The sequence below is a fragment of the Heteronotia binoei genome, chromosome 1 (assembly GCF_032191835.1).
Source record: "Heteronotia binoei isolate CCM8104 ecotype False Entrance Well chromosome 1, APGP_CSIRO_Hbin_v1, whole genome shotgun sequence".
NCBI classification, from domain to species: Eukaryota; Metazoa; Chordata; class Lepidosauria; order Squamata; family Gekkonidae; genus Heteronotia; species Heteronotia binoei.
The window spans coordinates 119,214,848-119,234,187 of NC_083223.1; the positions used below are offsets into that span (position 1 = coordinate 119,214,848).

General features: G+C 42.3%; 1 protein-coding gene across 10 annotated transcripts in view; it reads left to right on the forward strand.

Annotated features, from left to right (window-relative positions):
* The window catches only part of EYA4 (EYA transcriptional coactivator and phosphatase 4), a 247,795-nt gene that overhangs the window by 202,634 nt on the left and 25,821 nt on the right, over nucleotides 1-19,340 (forward strand). For all 10 annotated transcript variants that reach the window (XM_060239663.1, XM_060239706.1, XM_060239645.1 and 7 more), the window contains 2 exons: nucleotides 10,304-10,440; nucleotides 15,058-15,141. In XM_060239663.1, the coding sequence (XP_060095646.1) occupies nucleotides 10,304-10,440; nucleotides 15,058-15,141 (221 nt within the window). The remainder of the gene's footprint in view (nucleotides 1-10,303; nucleotides 10,441-15,057; nucleotides 15,142-19,340) is intronic.

Sequence of the window (19,340 nt, forward strand, 5' to 3'; positions counted from 1 at the left end):
GTTTTCCAGGTCAGGTCCACACAGTCAATACTGGAGGGAGTGTACTGAAGGAGAAAGACTCTCACATGAGTATCGCCATGCACACTCCTGCCCATTGATCTAGGATTGGTGAAGGACCGAGAAACCTGGAGGGGTGAGTTGTGACAGAGCAACTATCATGCCCTCTTGCACCCAGATCTCAGTCACAAATGCCAGGTCCAACTTCTGTGCTGCAATATAATTTCAGAGTCATGGTCTTCTTAGTAATGGACCTGGCATTGCATAACATCAATGCTAGAGAAGGGTAAACTCTTTCTTGCCTGTAGAACCACGGCTCAACAAGGAGAAAAGCTGCCTGATTTCCCTGCACATTTTACTTCTGTGGGATCTCTGGTGGTGACTGGCCAAAGCCAAGCTATAGATGAACTTCCCCTCTGGGAACCACTGAGTAGGCTGGTTACAATAGATGCCAGTCCTCTAGAATGGGGAATGCACTCCCAAGGAAAGACAGCACAAGGATTCTGGTCTTAGCCAGAATATAGTTGGAACATCAGTTGTCTGGAACTCAGACAACTGGAACTCAGCCGAAGACTACTCACCTTGCAAGATTTTGTGGAAGAAAAAGTTTTCTTGATATATTTAGACAACATGACAGCCAAATCTTCTATCAACCACCAGGGTAGTGGAGCATAAAATCAAGTCCAAAGTTGTTCTTGAAAACCAGGTGCCATCAAATGATGGGAGTAGACGCTCTAATTTCTGAATGGCCAAATCAGCTGCAATATGATTTCCTTGCTGTTTAACTAAATAAAAAGCGTTATAGAGAACTGTACCATCCAGATAGCACAATTCCTGATTCTGATAGAACAATTCCAGCACCATTGTACGTGATTTAAAGATCTGAGGCATTGGTCATCTGGGAGTACTTGCCAGTTATCAGAAAAGGACTGCTATCTCATGGGAAGTCTTTGACATCAGCAACCAGAAATATTAAAATAACAGCATGGTGAACATATGAAGCTGCCTTATACTGAATCAGACCCTTGGTCCATCAAAGTCAGTATTGTCTTCTCAGACTGGCAGCGGCTCTCCAGGGTATCAAGCTGAGGTTTTTCACACCTATTTGCCTGGACCCTTTTTGGAGATGCCAGGGATTGAACCTGGGACTTTCTGCTTCCCAAGCAGATGCTCTACCACTGAGCCACCATCCCTCCCGTTGAGTAGCAGCAGTTTAGAGAGATAGGCTACCCTGTTAAGGTTATCTCAACTATCAGCCTCTAGACCAGGGGTGGGGAATGACAGGCCCAAGGGCCATTTGCGGCCCTCGAGAGCACTTGGTCTGGCCCTCGGGGAGCCTGAGTGGCTTGTGAAGGACTGCTGCTGGGGTATGTGGGTGCCTTTAAAGGTCTGCTGGGAGTAGCTGCAGTTTCTGCATGAAGGGAGGGAGGGAGGGGTGGGGGGTGGGACCCAGCTACCACCAGTTCAATTTCCACTTGATTATCCCAGATGGTGTGGCCTAATATGCTAATATTAGGGGATGTGGTCTAATATGCTAATGATTCCTGTTGGGCTTTTTCTACAAAAAGAAGCCTTGGATCTAGACATTTGCCTAGGGTGGCAGGCCAGGGGGGTGCACCGAATTAGGCTTGCCCCGCATGACTTCAAATAGAAAAACAATTATCTGCATTAATTTTGCCAGACTGAATCGTTCTCCATCAGCAGAGCACTATTTTTTAAATTGATAATTTTGTATGGCCCGTGAATGATGTTATAAATATTCAAATGGCCCTTGGCAGAAAAAAGGTTCCCCACTCCTGCTCTAGACAGCAATAAATCCATGTGGAATCCAAACTAGGGAGCTTCTTACATGTCCTACAAACAGGATTGTGAAACTCCAGCAAGTTTGTTTTCAGTTGTCATAGTATAATACCTGTGTGTATTTACTATCTGACTGTAGGTGTCATGTTGTTGTTTATACTCTTTGTTTTAAACAATCAGGCCAGATGGGTACTCCAGTTAATTTTTCAAAAATTAATAAAGTGAGAAGGTTCACAGAATAGTGATGTTTTCTGAGGGTGATTACCTCCACTGTTGGCTTACTTGTCCCATACTCCGGTATTTTTGGCATACAGTGCTGAAGACAATCTACACGATTACTGAGATCCAATTAGATGATACAACTGAATATCTACTTTTGGGACTACTTCCAAATGATGATCTATCAACATGGAAACAAATGGTTATTGGTATCCTACTAGTCGCTGCAAAACTTGCAATTGCTTCTCAATGGAAATCCCCTTCAGCTCCGTTGGTTTCAGCTTGGCACTCCAGACTTTGGAAACAATATGTTTTAGCCAAACTAACTTTTAATCTTAATTCTTTGCCTTTACCAGCAACAGTTACCAAGTTTAAAAGAACCTGGTCTCCTATTTTAAATTATTTGGCAAAGAAGAGAGAAATTCCAAAAGAACTTTATAGCTGTTATATTTAATTTAAGCTCCTTTGCTGTTTTATTGGTGTCGTCGTACTGCTGTTTTAATTTTTGAGAAAATTTATTTTAAAGAAAAAAGATAGTGATGTTGTGCTGGTACTCATAAATTGCACTACAACAAAAAGGCTAATAGGTGCCAATGTGGTACTTAGGCAATTCCATTTTATTGCATAGTCACCAAATCAATGTATATTTGATCTGGAATCTGTTAGTCACATTTTCCAAAAAGAGAAGATGTGAGTATTTGGCAAGTGCAGTACACCAGTAAATACACAAAATACTGCTCAAGAAATAATGAAGATGGTGAACATCACAATATATAATTACGCATTAGTTTTGCAATAAACTGAGAAAGTTGAAAAATCCAGCAACTTGCTCATTTACAATTAAAACTGATAATGTAAATGATTAACAGGCAAGCAGTTTGGGGCACATGGGAGGCATCCAAATTGGACCAGCTCAGAAAGAAATATCACAAACCGTCCTCACACTCCAGCACAAGGCATCCCTATCCCACCCACAGGGTGCCTTGGAACAGTCAGATGATTGTAGCACACAATTCCCTTGGTGTGGTTGGTTTTTTTCCCATACATTTTAGTGGTCATGTGCACATGCGCTTATGCACTCTGGGCAGTTTTTTTAACAAAAGAATACCAGTGAGCACCTAGAGCAGATTGGTGGGTTCACACCACCAATCCACCTTGTTTGTGTGCTTCTGTGTCCAGATGCCAAAAAGGCAACTGTCAGGCGGCTCAGAAATTTGCTACCACTTCAAAAGTGGTAGCTTTTTAAGCTGCTCTGAGGACACCAGATGACAGGGTGAGTACAGGATGTGGGTGGGTGGCAGATGTGCGCGTTTGGACAGGTTTTTCTAGTCAGCTTCTGAGGCATCTCTGCCTGTCTGTAAGCAGCCTTTATGTAATACAGAACAAGTGTAGTTCAGAATATCAGACTAGGATCTGGGAGACCCAAGTACAAATGCCCATTCTGCCATGGAAGCTCACTGAATGTCCCTGGGTCAGCCACTATCTCAGTTTAACTTACATTACTGCATTGTTGTGAGGATAAAATGAGAGAAGGGGAAAACGTTGTTTGTCACCTGCTTTGGGTTCTCATTGGGGAGATAAGTGGATATAAGCAGGCCTCAGATTCAGTGGGAGCTCACAGGAGCACAGCTCCTGAACTTTTCTGAGAGTTCCACCTCCTTGTCCATTGAATAGTATGTGCAGCTGCATAACGATCCCTGGATGAGCGCCACCACCTATTTTTCTACAAAATGACTCCTGGATATAAGTATCTAAATAAATAAATAAAGTGCAAATTCAAGCACACTGACAAGCTAATGGTGAATCCCCAGAGCTGACAAACTGGAAAAAGGCCAAATGCATGCACTGAATGTACAATCAATTGATAGACGCATATATTTTACAATATTAAATGAACACTCATGCCAACCTCTTCTGGTGTAAGGAGAAAGCAAGCTTTCAAACTATACAAACCATCCCTTCAAGCAAAATGGCAAGATTTTGAATGCATCAGTATAAATAGAACAGGGTTTTGTTACAAACAAATGTTTTAAACACTTCAGATAGTTAGTGCTTTGCAAACATGCAATACATTGAGTAGTCATAAGCTTTAACACCATCTCTCCAGCTTTTTCATATGCACATATATGTTACTTGCATTTCTTCTGTGAGGGGTTTGGAAACATATTCATGCACAAGCCATTATTTAAGATCAAATGAAGAATTTAAAATCTATTTAAGGCAAAGAAAACATCATGATGAGCTGTTGCTACTTGTAAAAAGCAAATCAAGCAATTAAACTTACAGTTGTCTAAAGAGCCATGCACTAGTGGCTTCAGTAATCTGAAAATAGAATCATACCTTGCATTCAAGTAGGAGACAGCTGGCCATTCTGATTTAGAGATTATCTTAATGAAATAAACTTGGCTCTAAATATCCAGAACATACAAGATACAGTGATTAATTACAATACTGGTTAATAGGGAATTATATATTTGTGTACAAACTTGATCCAAAATTGAAGCCTAGAGCAAATGGCAATGAGGAATGTAAAATGCAAACTGGAAATAGATTTTATTTATTTACTTTGTCAAAGATAGAGGAAGCGTAATTGAAATCAGCTGAATGTAAACATGACTTAATAGAGCAGTGCTATATTAAATATTTTTTCATGTATATCAGGGACACATTCACATTATATTCACAAAGTCAATTTTTTTTCAGATGTTTAAAGTTCTAGAAAGGGCAGAACATTATACTTCTTTGGTTAGATTTGAATAGTGTTTGGACAGATGGATCTGCCTCCTCAACTGAAATGAAACTGCCTTTGCTAGCAAGGGGAACCTAAATACAAATCAAAGCTTTTAGGATTAAGAAATATTTAAGTCAGAGTTAGCGAATTCTTTTCCTTCATCACTGAGTAATAACTGGGAAGGGACCCCCAGGAACAGGGTTGGGGGAGCATTTGGGGCTTCTATGAGAAAGGGGGGTAGGAAAATTGTGTTTCCCAGGCAAGGTCTTGCACCATGGAAACCTTAGCCATAAACATAAAGGAGCACTGAAAAGCAGCACTGCCTTCTAATGTTGATTCCAACCAAAATCTGTCTACAGAAACTTGTTTGGATTCATGAGCAGTAAATGATCTAAAACCAAGCAATGTATTTATGTGGCTTTATGAAATATTTAATATTAAATAGTTAATATTTAAGTTACTATTTAAGAAATATACAGTATATCCTCTGATACTGTATAAAGGTTCAGTTTTACATCAATATATTTTATACTCAATAAACAAATCAGTATCCACTTTTATTTACTAAGAATCTAAGTAGATTTCTTTATTTTAGTCAGGTTTAAATTGAACTTTTATCTCATGATTTAAATTTCCACTCTGCTATAGATTGATCAATAAAGCCTGCCCTGAGCCTGCCTTGGTGAGATGGGCAGGATATAAATCCCACCATTAAATAAATAAAATAAAGGACAAGCTTTAAGCCAAGACATCATGGAATGCCTATAAGTATCATCTGTAAATATTCTTGTTCTGTCTTGATGTCCAATACAACGCTTGTAGCTGTATTGGACATCACTGATCCGAGTGACTGAAATAGATAAGTAGCTCTTCACAGGGCTGGAATTTAAGCAGGAGCTCATTTGCATATTAGGCCACACACCCCTGATGTACCCAATCCTCCAAGAGCTTACAAAAAAGAGCCTTGTAAGCTCTTGGAGGATTGGCTGCATTAGGGGTGTGTGGTCTAATATGCAAAGGAGCTCCTGCTAGAATTCCGCCCCTGGCTCTTCGAAAGTCTTGAGGCTATGGTGATAGTTCTCAAGGAATCTGTCTCCATTTACGTATTTTCTATGACAGTCATACAAGGAAATGAAATACAGATCTACAAAAATGGTCAACACAAGAAATCTACACTGCAAGATGAATCTGGACATTCCTGAGCCCTATTTAGCAACAGAATTGCATTGCATGCAGTGGTGATAATCAGATGATTTGGCTGCTCTAAGTTAGATCACTGCCTCACCATCCAATTATCAGGCAGAAAAATTCTTTACTGGGAAAAGTTCCAGTAGGTAAAGACAGTAGATTCTCATGTTATGCAACTGTCCAAGGTTCTTTTGTATGCCTTTATTACATTGCAGAAATAATTCTGGTGACTTCCACTGCCCTTGGACACTCTGGTTCTTATTGTGACTGGCCTTGAGATTTCCAGTGGAAATGGGCAGAGACATAGACCTAAAAGGTAACCCAATGGTCATCTAGTACATCCCCTGCACAATGCAGGAAATTCACAGCTACTTCCCCCCTTCCCCACATCTAATGACCCCTGTTCTATGTCCAAAGGAAGGCAAAAAAAAAAAAAAATCTCCAGGATCCCTAGGAAAATCTGGCCTGGCAGCTGAGTGATAATAGTTAGAAGGCTTTTGATACTTTGATGGTGCTCTGTGTGCTGTATTAGCCCCCAGTAGAGCTTTTGCCAATAGAAAATGATCCATTGTTATTTCCTGATGAGTGACGGGGAAAAGAATTCCTTTAGTAGCTTATACTGCAAAGTGTTAGAATCCTTGCAGTCACGTCTTCAGAAGAGACTTGGCATGATTAACAAGAGGTGTCAAATATCTGCTTTAGCTTTCATTCAAGAGTTGTATATTAAACCAGTCACTAACTTCATCAAACTCCAACACCACACCAAACATTGGTCGCTCTAGCTTTATCATCATTGCCAGTGTAATAATTCTGCAAGCACACAATGCCAGAAGGATTGAAAGTTTTATTGGAACAAAAGCAGTGCCTTTCCTGGTCACTGTTTTAATAAAAACTAACAACCAGCAGAGGGAGTGAAACCAAACCACAGCACAGACTTTTCAGCCCTAAAGGACCAGGGGAAAATAGCTAAACAGTTCAATAAGGGAACATCACCAAATTCACAACTTGCCACAATATAACAGGATCAATCTTGAATCATCTATAGTAGGCAGCATCTGAACGATTAGTGGTATTAATACAGGTTTCCCACAGAAGAAGGAGGAGGAGAAGAAGATGATGATGATGATGATGATGATATTGGATTTATATCCCGCACTATACTCTGAATCTCAGAGTCTCAGAGCAGTCACAATCTCCTTTACCTTCCCCCCACACACACACACACACATACACACACAACAGACACTCTGTGAGGTAGATGGGGCTAAAAGAGCTCTTTACAGCAACTGCCCTTTCAAGGACAACTCCTACTAAAGCTATGGCTGACCCAAGGCCATTCCAGCAGCTGCAAGTGAAGGAGTGGGGAATCAAACCCGGTTCTCCCAGATAAGAGTTCGCTCACTTAACCACTGCATCATCACATTGTTCTCTCAACTCGGTAGTGGTTCCATGAGAACTTCTGATACCCATTAGGGATGTGCATTCTGTTCGGCCGAACCGTATTTACAGCCGAATCAGTGCTGATTCGACTGCATACGGAATAGGCTGCAGACGATTTCCATAGGCGCCCATTATACGGCAGCCGAATAGGCTCGCCGTGTACTTACGAATAGCTATTCGTAAGTACACGGCTGTCAATTAAAAAGGCGGCAAATTAGCTTCTGCAGCTTCAAAGGAGCTGCTTTGGCGCCTTTAGTGGCCTCTTCCCGCCTCTCCCTTAACCTCCCTGGGATCAGGGAGGGGGGGAGGGGGAAGAGGAGCCCCAGCAGCCAATCCAAAGCATGCATTTGCAAAATGCATTGCAAATGCATGCTTTGAAGGGCTTTTTAAGGAGTCTTCCCTTCCTGGCTGACTCCTCCATTGTTGTTGTGTGTGAGAGATTGTGCAAAGGGCTGGCAGCAGTGTCTGGCCCTTAGCTTAAGCTGCTGCCTGCAGCTCTCTCACTCAGACTTCCCTGGACTAGAGAAGACAAGGTAAGACACTCTTGGGGTTCTTGTTTTTATTTATTGTTGGTAAAAGGACTTTTTTTAAAGACTTAGAGTCCCTTTACTTATCCAGATTTGGGTGGTGGTGGGGTAGCTTATTTGGGGGTTTCTGCTTGGGGAGGGGGCCTGGGGTGGGGGGGTTTGCCAATTTGCCCATATCTTAATTTAGTAAGAGGACTTTTAAAAGTGCAGTGTCCTTTTACTTCTCCTGATTTGGGTGGCTTGGATTTCTTGGGGTTAGGGTGAAGGGCTTTTTGGGGGGGAGGGGGTGGCAAAGTTCCTGTATTGTTAAAAGTTAATTTTTTACTGTTTTAATAGTATTCAGTGTTTGATTTGTTGCTGCTGTGTTGTGCTGCTGCTGTTACTCTTTTCTTTGGCTTCTTGGGGGGGTGCTGTTTGGCCTAATTTCCATTGTTTAAAAGGCCACTTTTGTCCCCCTTTTCTTGTTGGTGAAAAGGCCACTTTTTTAACACTTGGCCTTTTGTGATTCTGCTGGTTTTGTTTTGGTTTTTTAAATTGCCTCTGGTTGGTGTGGGGGTTGGTGAGGGTGTGTGTGGGCTGGGTCACTTTCTTGTTTTTATAGAGTAGGTTGTGTGTTCTGTGGCAGGGAAGCTGGCACCTGGGTGAGAGACCCAGAACCAGCAGGTTTGTTGTGGTTGGCCAGGTCTCCCTGTGTTGTTTGGGGCAGGGCTGGAGAGCTGGCATCTGGGTTTGCTGCAGCCAGGTCTGCAGAGCAGACCTTGAGCAGATTGTGTTTTGTGTGACGTTGCAACTGGGTTTTATATTGCTTCCAGGCCTGCCCTGCAGGGTTCATAGAGTAGATAGAGGGATGTAGTGCATTTGGGTCCTATAAAGATTCTCTGATGTGGTTAGGTTTGGCTTTGGGTGCCCCAGGAATTGGACCCCCTCGTCCAATTTTTTTTGGCCTTGTGGGTTTTGTGTGGGACAGTGCCCTGAAGCTGCACAGCAGTTTGGGGGGTTCTCCTCAAAAACCCCTGGTCCCCAGAGCCACTTTTCCCACGACAATTACAGTGAGGAAGTGGCTAATTGGGCTTTCCCCATCATTCTTAGAAATGGGCCTTTTGGGGAGCCCAAAGACAGGGACCCCCTGGCCCAATCATTTGGGACTTGGGGGGGTTGGAGGGGAGAGTCCCCTGCAGGTCCCCTGCAAATTTGGGGGCTCTCCCTCAAACCCCCTGCCCCCCAGTAGCCTCTAATTATGCCCTATGTTGCCATTGATTTCAATGGCCCATAGGGTATAATGATGGAATAGGGGCACCCTCTTTGGGTGCCCCTGGAATGGGATCCCCTGGCCCAATCTTTTTGGGACTTGGGGGGCTTGGAGGGGAGAGACCCCTGCAGGTCCCCTGCAAATTTGGGGGCTCTATCTCAAACCCCCTCCCCTCCATGTGGCTTCAAATATACCCTATTTGCCATTTATTTCAATGGCCCATAGGGTATAATAGGGCCGTATATTCGGTAATAGCCGTGCATCTACCGTATATGCGGCTATTCCGAATGTGGTATTCAGGAGTACACGGGGAATCCGAATTTTTCTCCCCCGTATACTTCCGAATCCGTGTCAATCCGAATTTTTTTTTTTTTTTGCACATCCCTAATACCCATATCTTTATAAGAGTTTACCTTGAAAACAATTTTATTGGTGGCTGTGGAGAAATGCCAACCACCCTGAAGTTCATCCCAGTATTTCAACTATTGGGACAATACTTTGTGAGTTCGAACCCAACTACAGAAAGAAGGGGGGGAATCAAAACACAGACCACATTAGCGCTTATATATGCTAATAGACTTGGGCAAAATAAGGCAATGGTTTTCCATCTCACATCTTTCTAGAATGAGGACAGGAAGGGAAACAGACAAATTGCTAGAATTTATTCTCTTCCTCTGTGTGGCAGGAAGATGTGAATAGCCCCAGGTGTGGGACAGACTCTTCCAATGTGAGATTATAGATTCTCTGAACACAGAGAAGACACAGTTCTCCATCTTGTTCTTCCTGTATGGGCACAAGTCATGAAGGACTAAACATTTACTTAGGGACTACATCTTACCTACATAGTAAAGGACAATATGGAGAAATCCAGTCATGAGAACTTTAACTTACTGCAACTTCAGGTAATACTAGTCTTCCTGTTTAAACATTTTTAGTATAGGCAAAGGGGATTTCTTGCCAAACCTGGAACACAAATTGTGCTTGAAATTATGAAGCTGCGGTAGACCATCCCTGTGCTAGCCAATAGGAGTGAAGTGGGAAGTGCAGCGGCTAAGTAGAGCCTCTGAACAATGATGCATAAAATTGTGTCTATTCCTTTCTGTTATGCTAAAAAGACATAATTATGTTTTCATGAACTGTTTTGTTTTACAGGAGAGTTTGACACTGTGCAAAGCCCCTCAACACCAATCAAAGATCTTGATGAAAGAACATGTAGAAGTTCTGGGTCAAAATCAAGGGGCAGAGGGCGGAAAAATAACCCATCACCTCCTCCTGATAGTGACTTGGAGGTATGGTCATTTAAAAACTAATTAATAGTTGGCTTCAGTTGCAGCTGTAATGCCAAAATTGTGTGTGTGTGTTAGATTGTTCTTAGATGTAAATGAAGTAGTAAATGATGATACAAAATACTGTTGACTAGATTATTTTTGCTAAGAGTATGCAATGTGTATGGAATAAGAGATGTCTGCATTGCAATCCTATGCATATTTACTAGTAAGTAAACCCTAGCCAATTCAACAGCATTTGTTTCTTGTCATTTTAGGACTTCAGCTATACAGTATGTGTATTTTTTCTACTTTTTTTCTTTTGCTTATATCTATAGCCTAATAACGAAGTCGGTCAGATCTAAGGATACTTAATCTAGGGACTGGAATTGTGAACAGGCAAGACAAATCTTTCTACAAACCTGAAAAATGCCCCAGATTTGCAGTAAATTGTGAAATTGAAAAAAACTGAAACATGGAGGAGTTAAAATCCCCAAAATGATAAATAGAGTGCCTGTAGCTTTAAGCACTCTATTTATCATGGATTCCTTCAGTGGCCCTTGCTAGGAAACCACAGCATTTCAGGCTGGGTTCTGTCAGTAAAAGACAAGGGGAGGGGTTGAGGGAGGACTCATTGGGCCCGGACTTGGCTGGGGTTACCAAATTCAGGTTTGGAAACTTCTGGAGATTTTGTGGTGGGGTTTAAAGAGGGCAGTGTTTGGGGAGGGAAAAAGGCTCAGCAGGATATGATAACATAGAGTCTGTTCTTCAAAGGAGCTTGTGACATAATGCATTTTCTTCTGGGAGGCTTTTAAAGGTTTTAAAACTTTTAAAAGTTTTTTTTCTGCCTCTGGACAGAAAACAGGCAAGAAGGGGGAGGGGGGAAAGTCAGTTCATTTGTACCCCAATCCACCTCATAAATGGTAATAGATCTAACATGAGAGGCAGTGGAGCATTCTCCCTTCTCCTCCCTTTTCCAAGCAGGAAACAGAGTTTGGAGGGCTTTAGACTAGAAACTGCTCCAGGAAGGATCTGGAGGAAACACTTCTCCGGCCTGGGCTGACCAGGTCACATGGGAAGCGAAAGAAGATATGATAGAACCTTCTTGCAGATGAAAGTAGCTCTCTTTTCTTTGGGATGCAGTGTTCATGAGAACTCTGAGCTGAGGTTTGCAAACAGGTAGCCAGTAACCCTGTGGTTGGCCTGAACATCTGAAAGGAGCTTGATGGTAATAGTAATAGATGCTTTGTAGAGATCTGTAACTTCCTAAGCTAAAGCGCCTGTCCTGTTTTAACAGCTGATAGGGCATGTATAGAGAGAAGGACAGAGGATTTGTGTTTTTATCATTTTTTTCTATCTCTTGCTCAGAGAGCAGGTGGTGGTGCAGGCTACCCGACAGTGAAAGAAAAGCCCCTCCAGGAAGTTGGAAAGAAATGGGGCCTGTAGGCATGAGCAGGCACATTCTGCCACAGAGCCATTTTGTACAGGGGGACAGATCTGTGTTGTCTTGAAATGTTGCAATTCTGGGACATCTCCAGGTCCCACCTTGAGGCTGGCAACCCTAGACTTGGCAGCAACCTTTGAGTGACTTGATACTACCTGAGGTGCATAGGCCGGCTGCTTGCTACTGTTCATTTCAATGCAGATTAGGGTCAGGGAAACCCAGGTTTGAAACTCTGTCTTGCTGTGGAAGCTCACTGGGTGATTTTGAACCACTTACATACTTTCATCCTAACCCACCTCTAAGGGTTGTTGTGTGGATAAAAAGGAGGAGAGAATGTAAGCTGATTTGGTCCCCATTGTGGAGTAAAGAGGGATGTAAGTGAAGTAAATAAATAATAAATATAACTAAGGGGAAAGGAAAGGTCCCCTGTGCAAGCACCAGTTGTTTCCGACTCTGCGGTGACGTTGCTTTCACGTTTTCATGGCAGACTTTTTACGGGGTGGTTTGATGGGAGTTAAATAAATGGTAGGTTGGTGAATGGCTGAGGAGAGAATGAGGCAAGTAAAGGGGAAAGGATATGGGGGTTGCGAGGGGGGAGGAAAAGAGAAAACAATGTGGGGAAGGGAATAATAATAATAATAATAATAATAATAATAATAATAATAATAATAATAATAATAATAATAATAAATTTATTTTTATATCCCGCCCTCCCCCGCCAAGGCAGGCTCAGGGTGGCTCACAGGACATGGTATATACCATGATTACAATAAAATACAATCATTACTATAAAAGACAGTTAAAATATAGTTAAATTACATTCATAAATTAAGTTAAATAAAACAGTTAAAACCATTATAGATTATCAATTAAGGTGCTACAGTTCAATATATGTATAGGATGGCTAGATGTCATTACCCAGGTTCCATCTTAAAAGCAAGTTGAAAGAGGATGGTTTTGCAAGCCCTGCGACACTGATTTAGATCAGGGGGTATAGGGGGTAGTGGGTGGTTTTCCTGCCATGCAAGTGCGCCCAGCTCAGTGGCCAACACCACACAACTGGGCCACAGTTTTTCTAAGCAGAGGCTTCTGAGGAGAGGGGGTAGAGGGAACACTTAGGACAGAGGGACAGGAAAACAGAGGTAGGCTGTTGGGTGAGAAGGAGAAAGGGTTGCCAACTCCAGGTTAGGAAATTTCTGGAGATTTGGTGGGTGGTGTCTGGGAAGGTTGGGATTTGAAAGGGAAGGAACCTTAGATGGGTGTAATGCTATAGATTCCACCCTCCAAAGAAGCCATTTCCCCAAAGAGAATTAGAGTTGCCAACCTTCAGGTGCCAGCATTCCAGAATTACAGGTGATGTCCCAATGACAGAGATCAGTTCCCCTTAAGAAAATGCCTGCATTGGAGGGTGGACTCTATGGCATTATATCCTGCTGAGGTCACTTTCTTCCCCAAACCTCACTCTTCACCCACAAATCTGCAGGAATCTCCCAATTTAGAGTTGGCAGCCCTATCTCCTTCCCACTCAACAACCCACCTATGTTTCTTTTTAATAAATACTTTAAACTTTTACTGATTTGGGGGGATCCACTGTGATTTTGGGATATCTCTAGGCCCCACCTGGAAGTTTGTAACACTAGAAATACAGAAGGAAGTAGGAAAAGGGGAAAGCCTATGGGGGAATTTCAGGAGAGAGAAAGAAGAAATAAAGAGCTAGAGGGAATGAGATGCCTCCTGCAAGTCCTTGTTGTCCTCCTGCAAGTACTTGTGTAACATGATCATTTAGATGTGGTCTTGGATCCACATAACCACAGATGGATGGGAGTTAACAGAAGGGAATTTCAGGAACCCCCCTTTTCTATTTCAGCTACATAGGGCCCTCAGTATTTTAGACCCAAGGATTACAGAATTTATGGAAATGATGTAGAATATAGCACAGGAGCTAATACAGGAACATAAAATTGCCAACAATTTTATTAAATACTTTCATTTTCAGCGTGAAGCCACTCCATTTTTGCACAAGCTCTTGTTCCAGTACAAGAGCTCATGTAGGAGACAATTTCTGATTATTTCACTTTCTTACTGCAGCAGCTCTTAGAGCAAGCTGTTTTTTAGGGTCGGTGGAGAGGAATAGGTAGAGATTTCTTCTTTTTACTCCCTTCTGTTCATGGGTATTTGATCTGAGTCATAGATATTATGTCACACAACTTGAGTTAATTAATGCATTCTGTGTGCTTTTCCTTCCATATTGCTTACAAAGATTTATAGTTCTCTGGTGCAGAGAATTCCTCGTGCACTCAGGCTTCCTCCTTTACTTCCTCTGGGTTTTTTTTTATTACATTGGTACAGAAAAATATAGGGTACACAAATCAAAGTACATTTGTCAACTGGAATTGAAAATTATGATCAGGGCTTCCAGTTCTTTTATGGGAAAAACTACTAATTGATATTTATTTCTAATTGTTTTAGTTTTTGTAATTTATTGTTGTGACCTGACCTGATCATGCTTGTAGGAAGGGCATGATATAAATAAAAGGAAAGAAATAATTGTGCAAAAGTAAACTAGTTTTGCTTAGAAAGGGGAAGGGAGGAAAAGACTGGGAAGAGGGAACCCACAGATCAGAAATGCTACACTTTGACTGTAATTCTCAATGTCCAGATGTAATAAATCAACACTTACATAGTAAACAATTTTTAAAAGTTAGTTTCATACTCACTGTACATTTTAAAATGTGATTTACAAGAGATGCATACATCCTTCATGGTTATATCACACTGTTAGAGTCCAAGATAAATGATGACTATCTTTCCCAATCTTTGTTTTAAGCCCAAATTTCTACCTTTCTAGACTAATAATGTTACGTTCATCCTTTCTCTAAATTTCTACTGCTAAACTGATCATTTCTGTATAATGTAAAGTTCCTCCAAAAGTTGCTCTAAGCAGTCTACATTTTAGCCCAGTGCTAAGTGAAATCTTTAAAAAGTACTTCTGTCTTCCCTTGTAGAGATAAATGCCTTTGCTGGAATGAACAGTTCGGGGGGGGGGGGGGGGGTGTTCTTAGATAACATGGTAACTAGATGAATTCTGCCCTTAGGGCATAGTGATTTCTTGTAATTAATAAATTGCATTTCCCTAGCAAATACAATTTTGGCAGTAATTTATATCTACTGATTTTTGTCAATACTTCCATTTTCAGCGTGTATTCGTTTGGGATTTGGATGAAACAATCATTGTTTTCCATTCACTTCTTACAGGATCTTATGCTCAAAAATATGGGAAGGTAGGTACACATGAATGTAAACACTAAGGTTTTAAAGTTTTTATAATGTACTTTTAAATGTGGTTTATTCTATATGCTATAAAAACAGTTAATTCATACATAAGGCATGGTTTCCATAACTATCACTTTACAATAGCTCTGCAGAACTGAGTAATGTTACTCATATAAATTAATACTTTTAAATTCTTTATACTCTTATGTAGTTTTGCATACTTTCTTAGAGCATTTCTTCTCTGTGCTCTTCATGTGCATTTTTAACTGAAGTCCTTTCAGGAAATGGTATTCCAGTCTTGTCAATTTAATCACAAAGACTTAATGTTTTGGTCCATCAGTGGCTATTAGCCACAGTGTATGTATGTATATAAAATTTTTTGCCACTGTGTGACACAGAGTGTTGGACTTGATGGGCCGTTGGCCTGATCCAGCATGGCTTCTCTTATGTTCTTATGTTTTATATGTTCACCACCTTGTGGACCCTGATCTGGTGGAAAGGCAGCACTAAAATGTTTTAAATAAATAAAATTAAAACTGTGAGAAACTCAGGCTTATTAAATGTTTCAAGACAATTGTAGAAAAAGGACTTTTGCTTACTTCATTAATATCCTGCCTTTCTCCCCACTGGGGACCCAAAGGAGCTCAAATTGTTCTCCTCTGTTTTATCCTCACTACAGCCCTGTGAGGTGGATGAGTTTGAGAGTGTGACTGGCCTAAGGTCAATCAGCACGCTTCCATGGCAGCATGGGGATTCAAGCCTGGATCTCTTAGATTCCAGTTTCACATTCTAATCACTACATCACATTGACTCTCCCAGTGAAATATGTATCTTAAATGGCTACTGTCTATAGGCAGTAGTCCACAGAATATTAATTCTAATGGAAATATAGTTGGTGGTGGGAAGGTTGGGTCAGGAAAGTTATTGAAATATCTGGAAAGCAGGGAGATCCAGCCTGATTCCTCTGGCTAGTTGACCCAGATGGTGGGTATTCTGCTGTCTGGTGGAAATCTTGACTAGAGATAAGATAGTGGTTGAAGTATCTGGCAGGGAACAAAGCCTAGCTGTTGATGCTATGATGCGGGAGCCATGTGGTTCCCTAGAAAACACTGAATCACACTGACCAGAAGACTCTAGGAAGCTTAAGTACATACCATAATAATAATTGTCTTTTATGCAAGAATATGCATGGGAGAATAATTAGGCAAAATTTCCTTCTCTTCATGAACCATTTGTACAGAACCCACAATGGGAAAAGGATACAGTGCTTTAAATCTAGATTCTTTTTTTGACGGAAATGTCTCATCTTTTAAATATACCATTGGATCCATCATTGTTAATTTTTTACAATCTAGATACTTCTTGGAGCTTCTTTTTCATGTCTTCATTTTCACAGCCTTTACATCATTTATTTACTTATTTACTGTTCTGGAGACATGTGGGTTCAAGGCCATGAATTTTGTGGGTAATAATCCACATCTTGAATTAAACCTGGAAACTAATCACTAACCAATGGAGTAACTGCAGAATTCGTAACATATGTGTGCTCCTCTTAGTTCCTGATAACAGTAGAGCTGGGGCATTCTGTCCCACCTGAAATCTCTCAGTTGTCTTCCAGGGCAGTCTCATGTGGAGTGTGTAACTTTTAGGATTGCTGTAGCCAAGTTGGTGGGATCAGGTAGTTAGCAGTCCTCCTTAGTAAATGAAGATACAATAAGGTATTTCTGCAAGTAGATTAACTTCTTAATTTCTTCAGCAATCAGCAGTAACAATAATATTTCAGTAATAATAATATGTCTTTCTATATTGACCATTTAAGTTGGAAGTGTCACCACTGAAGGTGCTTGGGATTACTCTGTTTTAGCATTTTCCTTACATTTGGCATCCCAGAGCTGTATTTGACCTCTCACAGCATAATGAGACTCTGAAGCCAATGTTTGATTCTTGCTTTTCCATTTACAGTGGAAACTTTTTCTGGGAGACATTGCTTTTATGAAATAATAATAATAATAATAATAATAATAATAATTATTATTATTATTATTATTATTATTTTTATTTATACCCCGCCCTCCCCGCCGGGGCAGGCTCAGGGCGGCTTACAGGGTGTGGCAAAAGCCATGTTGAACAATAAAACAATTATACATTTCTATACCATTTAAAATTTACCATTAAGTTTACATAATATAAAAGTCTAAAATAAATCTAAAATAATCTCATCTTATTGCTATCTCGGTTATATTGATGTTAGTAATGGCATGGTGTTTATTTCAGGTTCCATCTTGGAAGGCTAGCCAGAAGAGGGCGGTTTTGCACGCCCTACGGAATTGGCTAATATTCCGTAGGGCCCGCACCTCTTCCGGCAGCTGGTTCCACCATTGGGGTGCTTTTATAGAGAAGGCCTGTTCTCTGGTTATTTTTAGTTTGGCCTCCTTTGGCCCAGGTACTTCCAGAAGGTTTTGTGAGCTGGATCGCAGTGCTCTCTGGGGAACATATGGAGCGAAGCGGTCCCTAAGGTAAACAGGTCCTCGGCCATATAGGGCTTTAAAGGTAATAACCAGCACCTTGTAACGAACTCGGTAAATAACTGGCAGCCAATGCAGCTCCCGCAGCCCAGCTCGCACATGTTCCCACCGAGGTAGGCCCAATAGCAGTCTGGCTGCTGCATTCTGCACTAGCTGCAGTTTCCGGGTTCAGCACAGGGGCAGCCCCATGTAGAGGGCATTACAGTAGTCTAGCCTCGAGGTGACCGTTGCATGGATCACTGTTGCCAGGTCATTGCACTCCAGGAAGGGAGCCAACTGCCTCGCCCGCCTAAGGTGGAAAAAGGTGGATTTGGCAGTGGCTGCTATCTGGGCCTCCATTGTCAAGGAAGACTCCAGTAGCACTCCCAAGCTCCTGACCCTGCGCACTGGTATCAGTGACGCACCGTCAAAAGCTGGAAGGGAGATCCCTCCCTCCGGACCACCACGCCCTAGACAAAGGACCTCTGTCTTCGCTGGATTCAGTTTCAGCCCACTCGACCTGATCCAGTCTGCCACGGCTTGCAGCGCCCGGTCCAGATTTATAGGAACATCGGCAGCCCGGCCGTCCATCAATAGATAGAGCTGGGTGTCATCCGCGTACTGGTGACAACCCAGCCCATATCTCCGGGCAATCTGGGCAAGGGGGCGCATGTAGATGTTAAATAACATCGGGGAGAGAACTGCTCCCTGAGGCACCCCACAGTTGAGTGAGTGTCTCTGGGACAGCTCCCCCCCAATTGCCACCCTTTGTCCCCGACCCTCCAGGAAAGAGGAAAGCGATTGAGGCTAGCCCCTGAATCCCTGCGTCGGCGAGGCGGCGGGCCAGCAGCCGGTGGTCAACCATATCGAACGCGGCCGAAAGGTCTAACAACAGCAATACTGCCACACCGCCTCGGTCCAGGTGTCACCGGAGATCATCCATGAGGGCGACCAGAACCGTCTCTGTCCCATGGCCCGGGTGGAAGCCGGACTGGAATGGATCCAAAGTGGAAGCGTCATCCAGGAAGCTCTATAACTGTAACGCCACAGCCCTCTCTATAACTTTGCCCAAAAAGGGCAAGTTTGAGACTGGCCGGTAATGAGCCAATTCGGCCGGGTCTGATGTAGCTTTTTTCAGGAGGGGGCGGACCACTGCCTCTTTCAGAGGGGTTGGAAAAGAACCCTCTAAAAGAGATCTATTTATGATGTCCCATATAGGACATCTCAGCTCCTCCTGGCAAGCTTTAATTAGCCAGGAGGGGCACGGGTCCAGATCGCAAGTTGTTGGGCATGTAGTAGAGAGGATCCTGTCAACCTCCTCTAGGTCGAGCGGGTCGAAACGGTCCAAGATCAAACCAGAAGACAGGCACGTAGCCTCAAGTTCACATACTGTATCTAATAAGGCGGGGCAGTCACGGCGGAGCGACTGGACTTTGTCTGCAAAGAATTTCGCGAATGCCTCACAGCCTATCTCTAATTCCTTAACATTTGGTTTGCCTTGTGGCAATGTAGTAAGGTTCCGAATTATCTTAAATAATTGTGCCGGGCGCGAATTTGCAGACGCAATCTTAGCCGCAAAGTATGTTTTCTTTGTGGCTTTGACTGCCATCTCATAGGACCTCATAAACTCTCTATAAGATGCTCCAGCCGCTTCATCATGAGTACTCCGCCATTGCTTCTCTAGCCGTCTGAGGCCTTGTTTC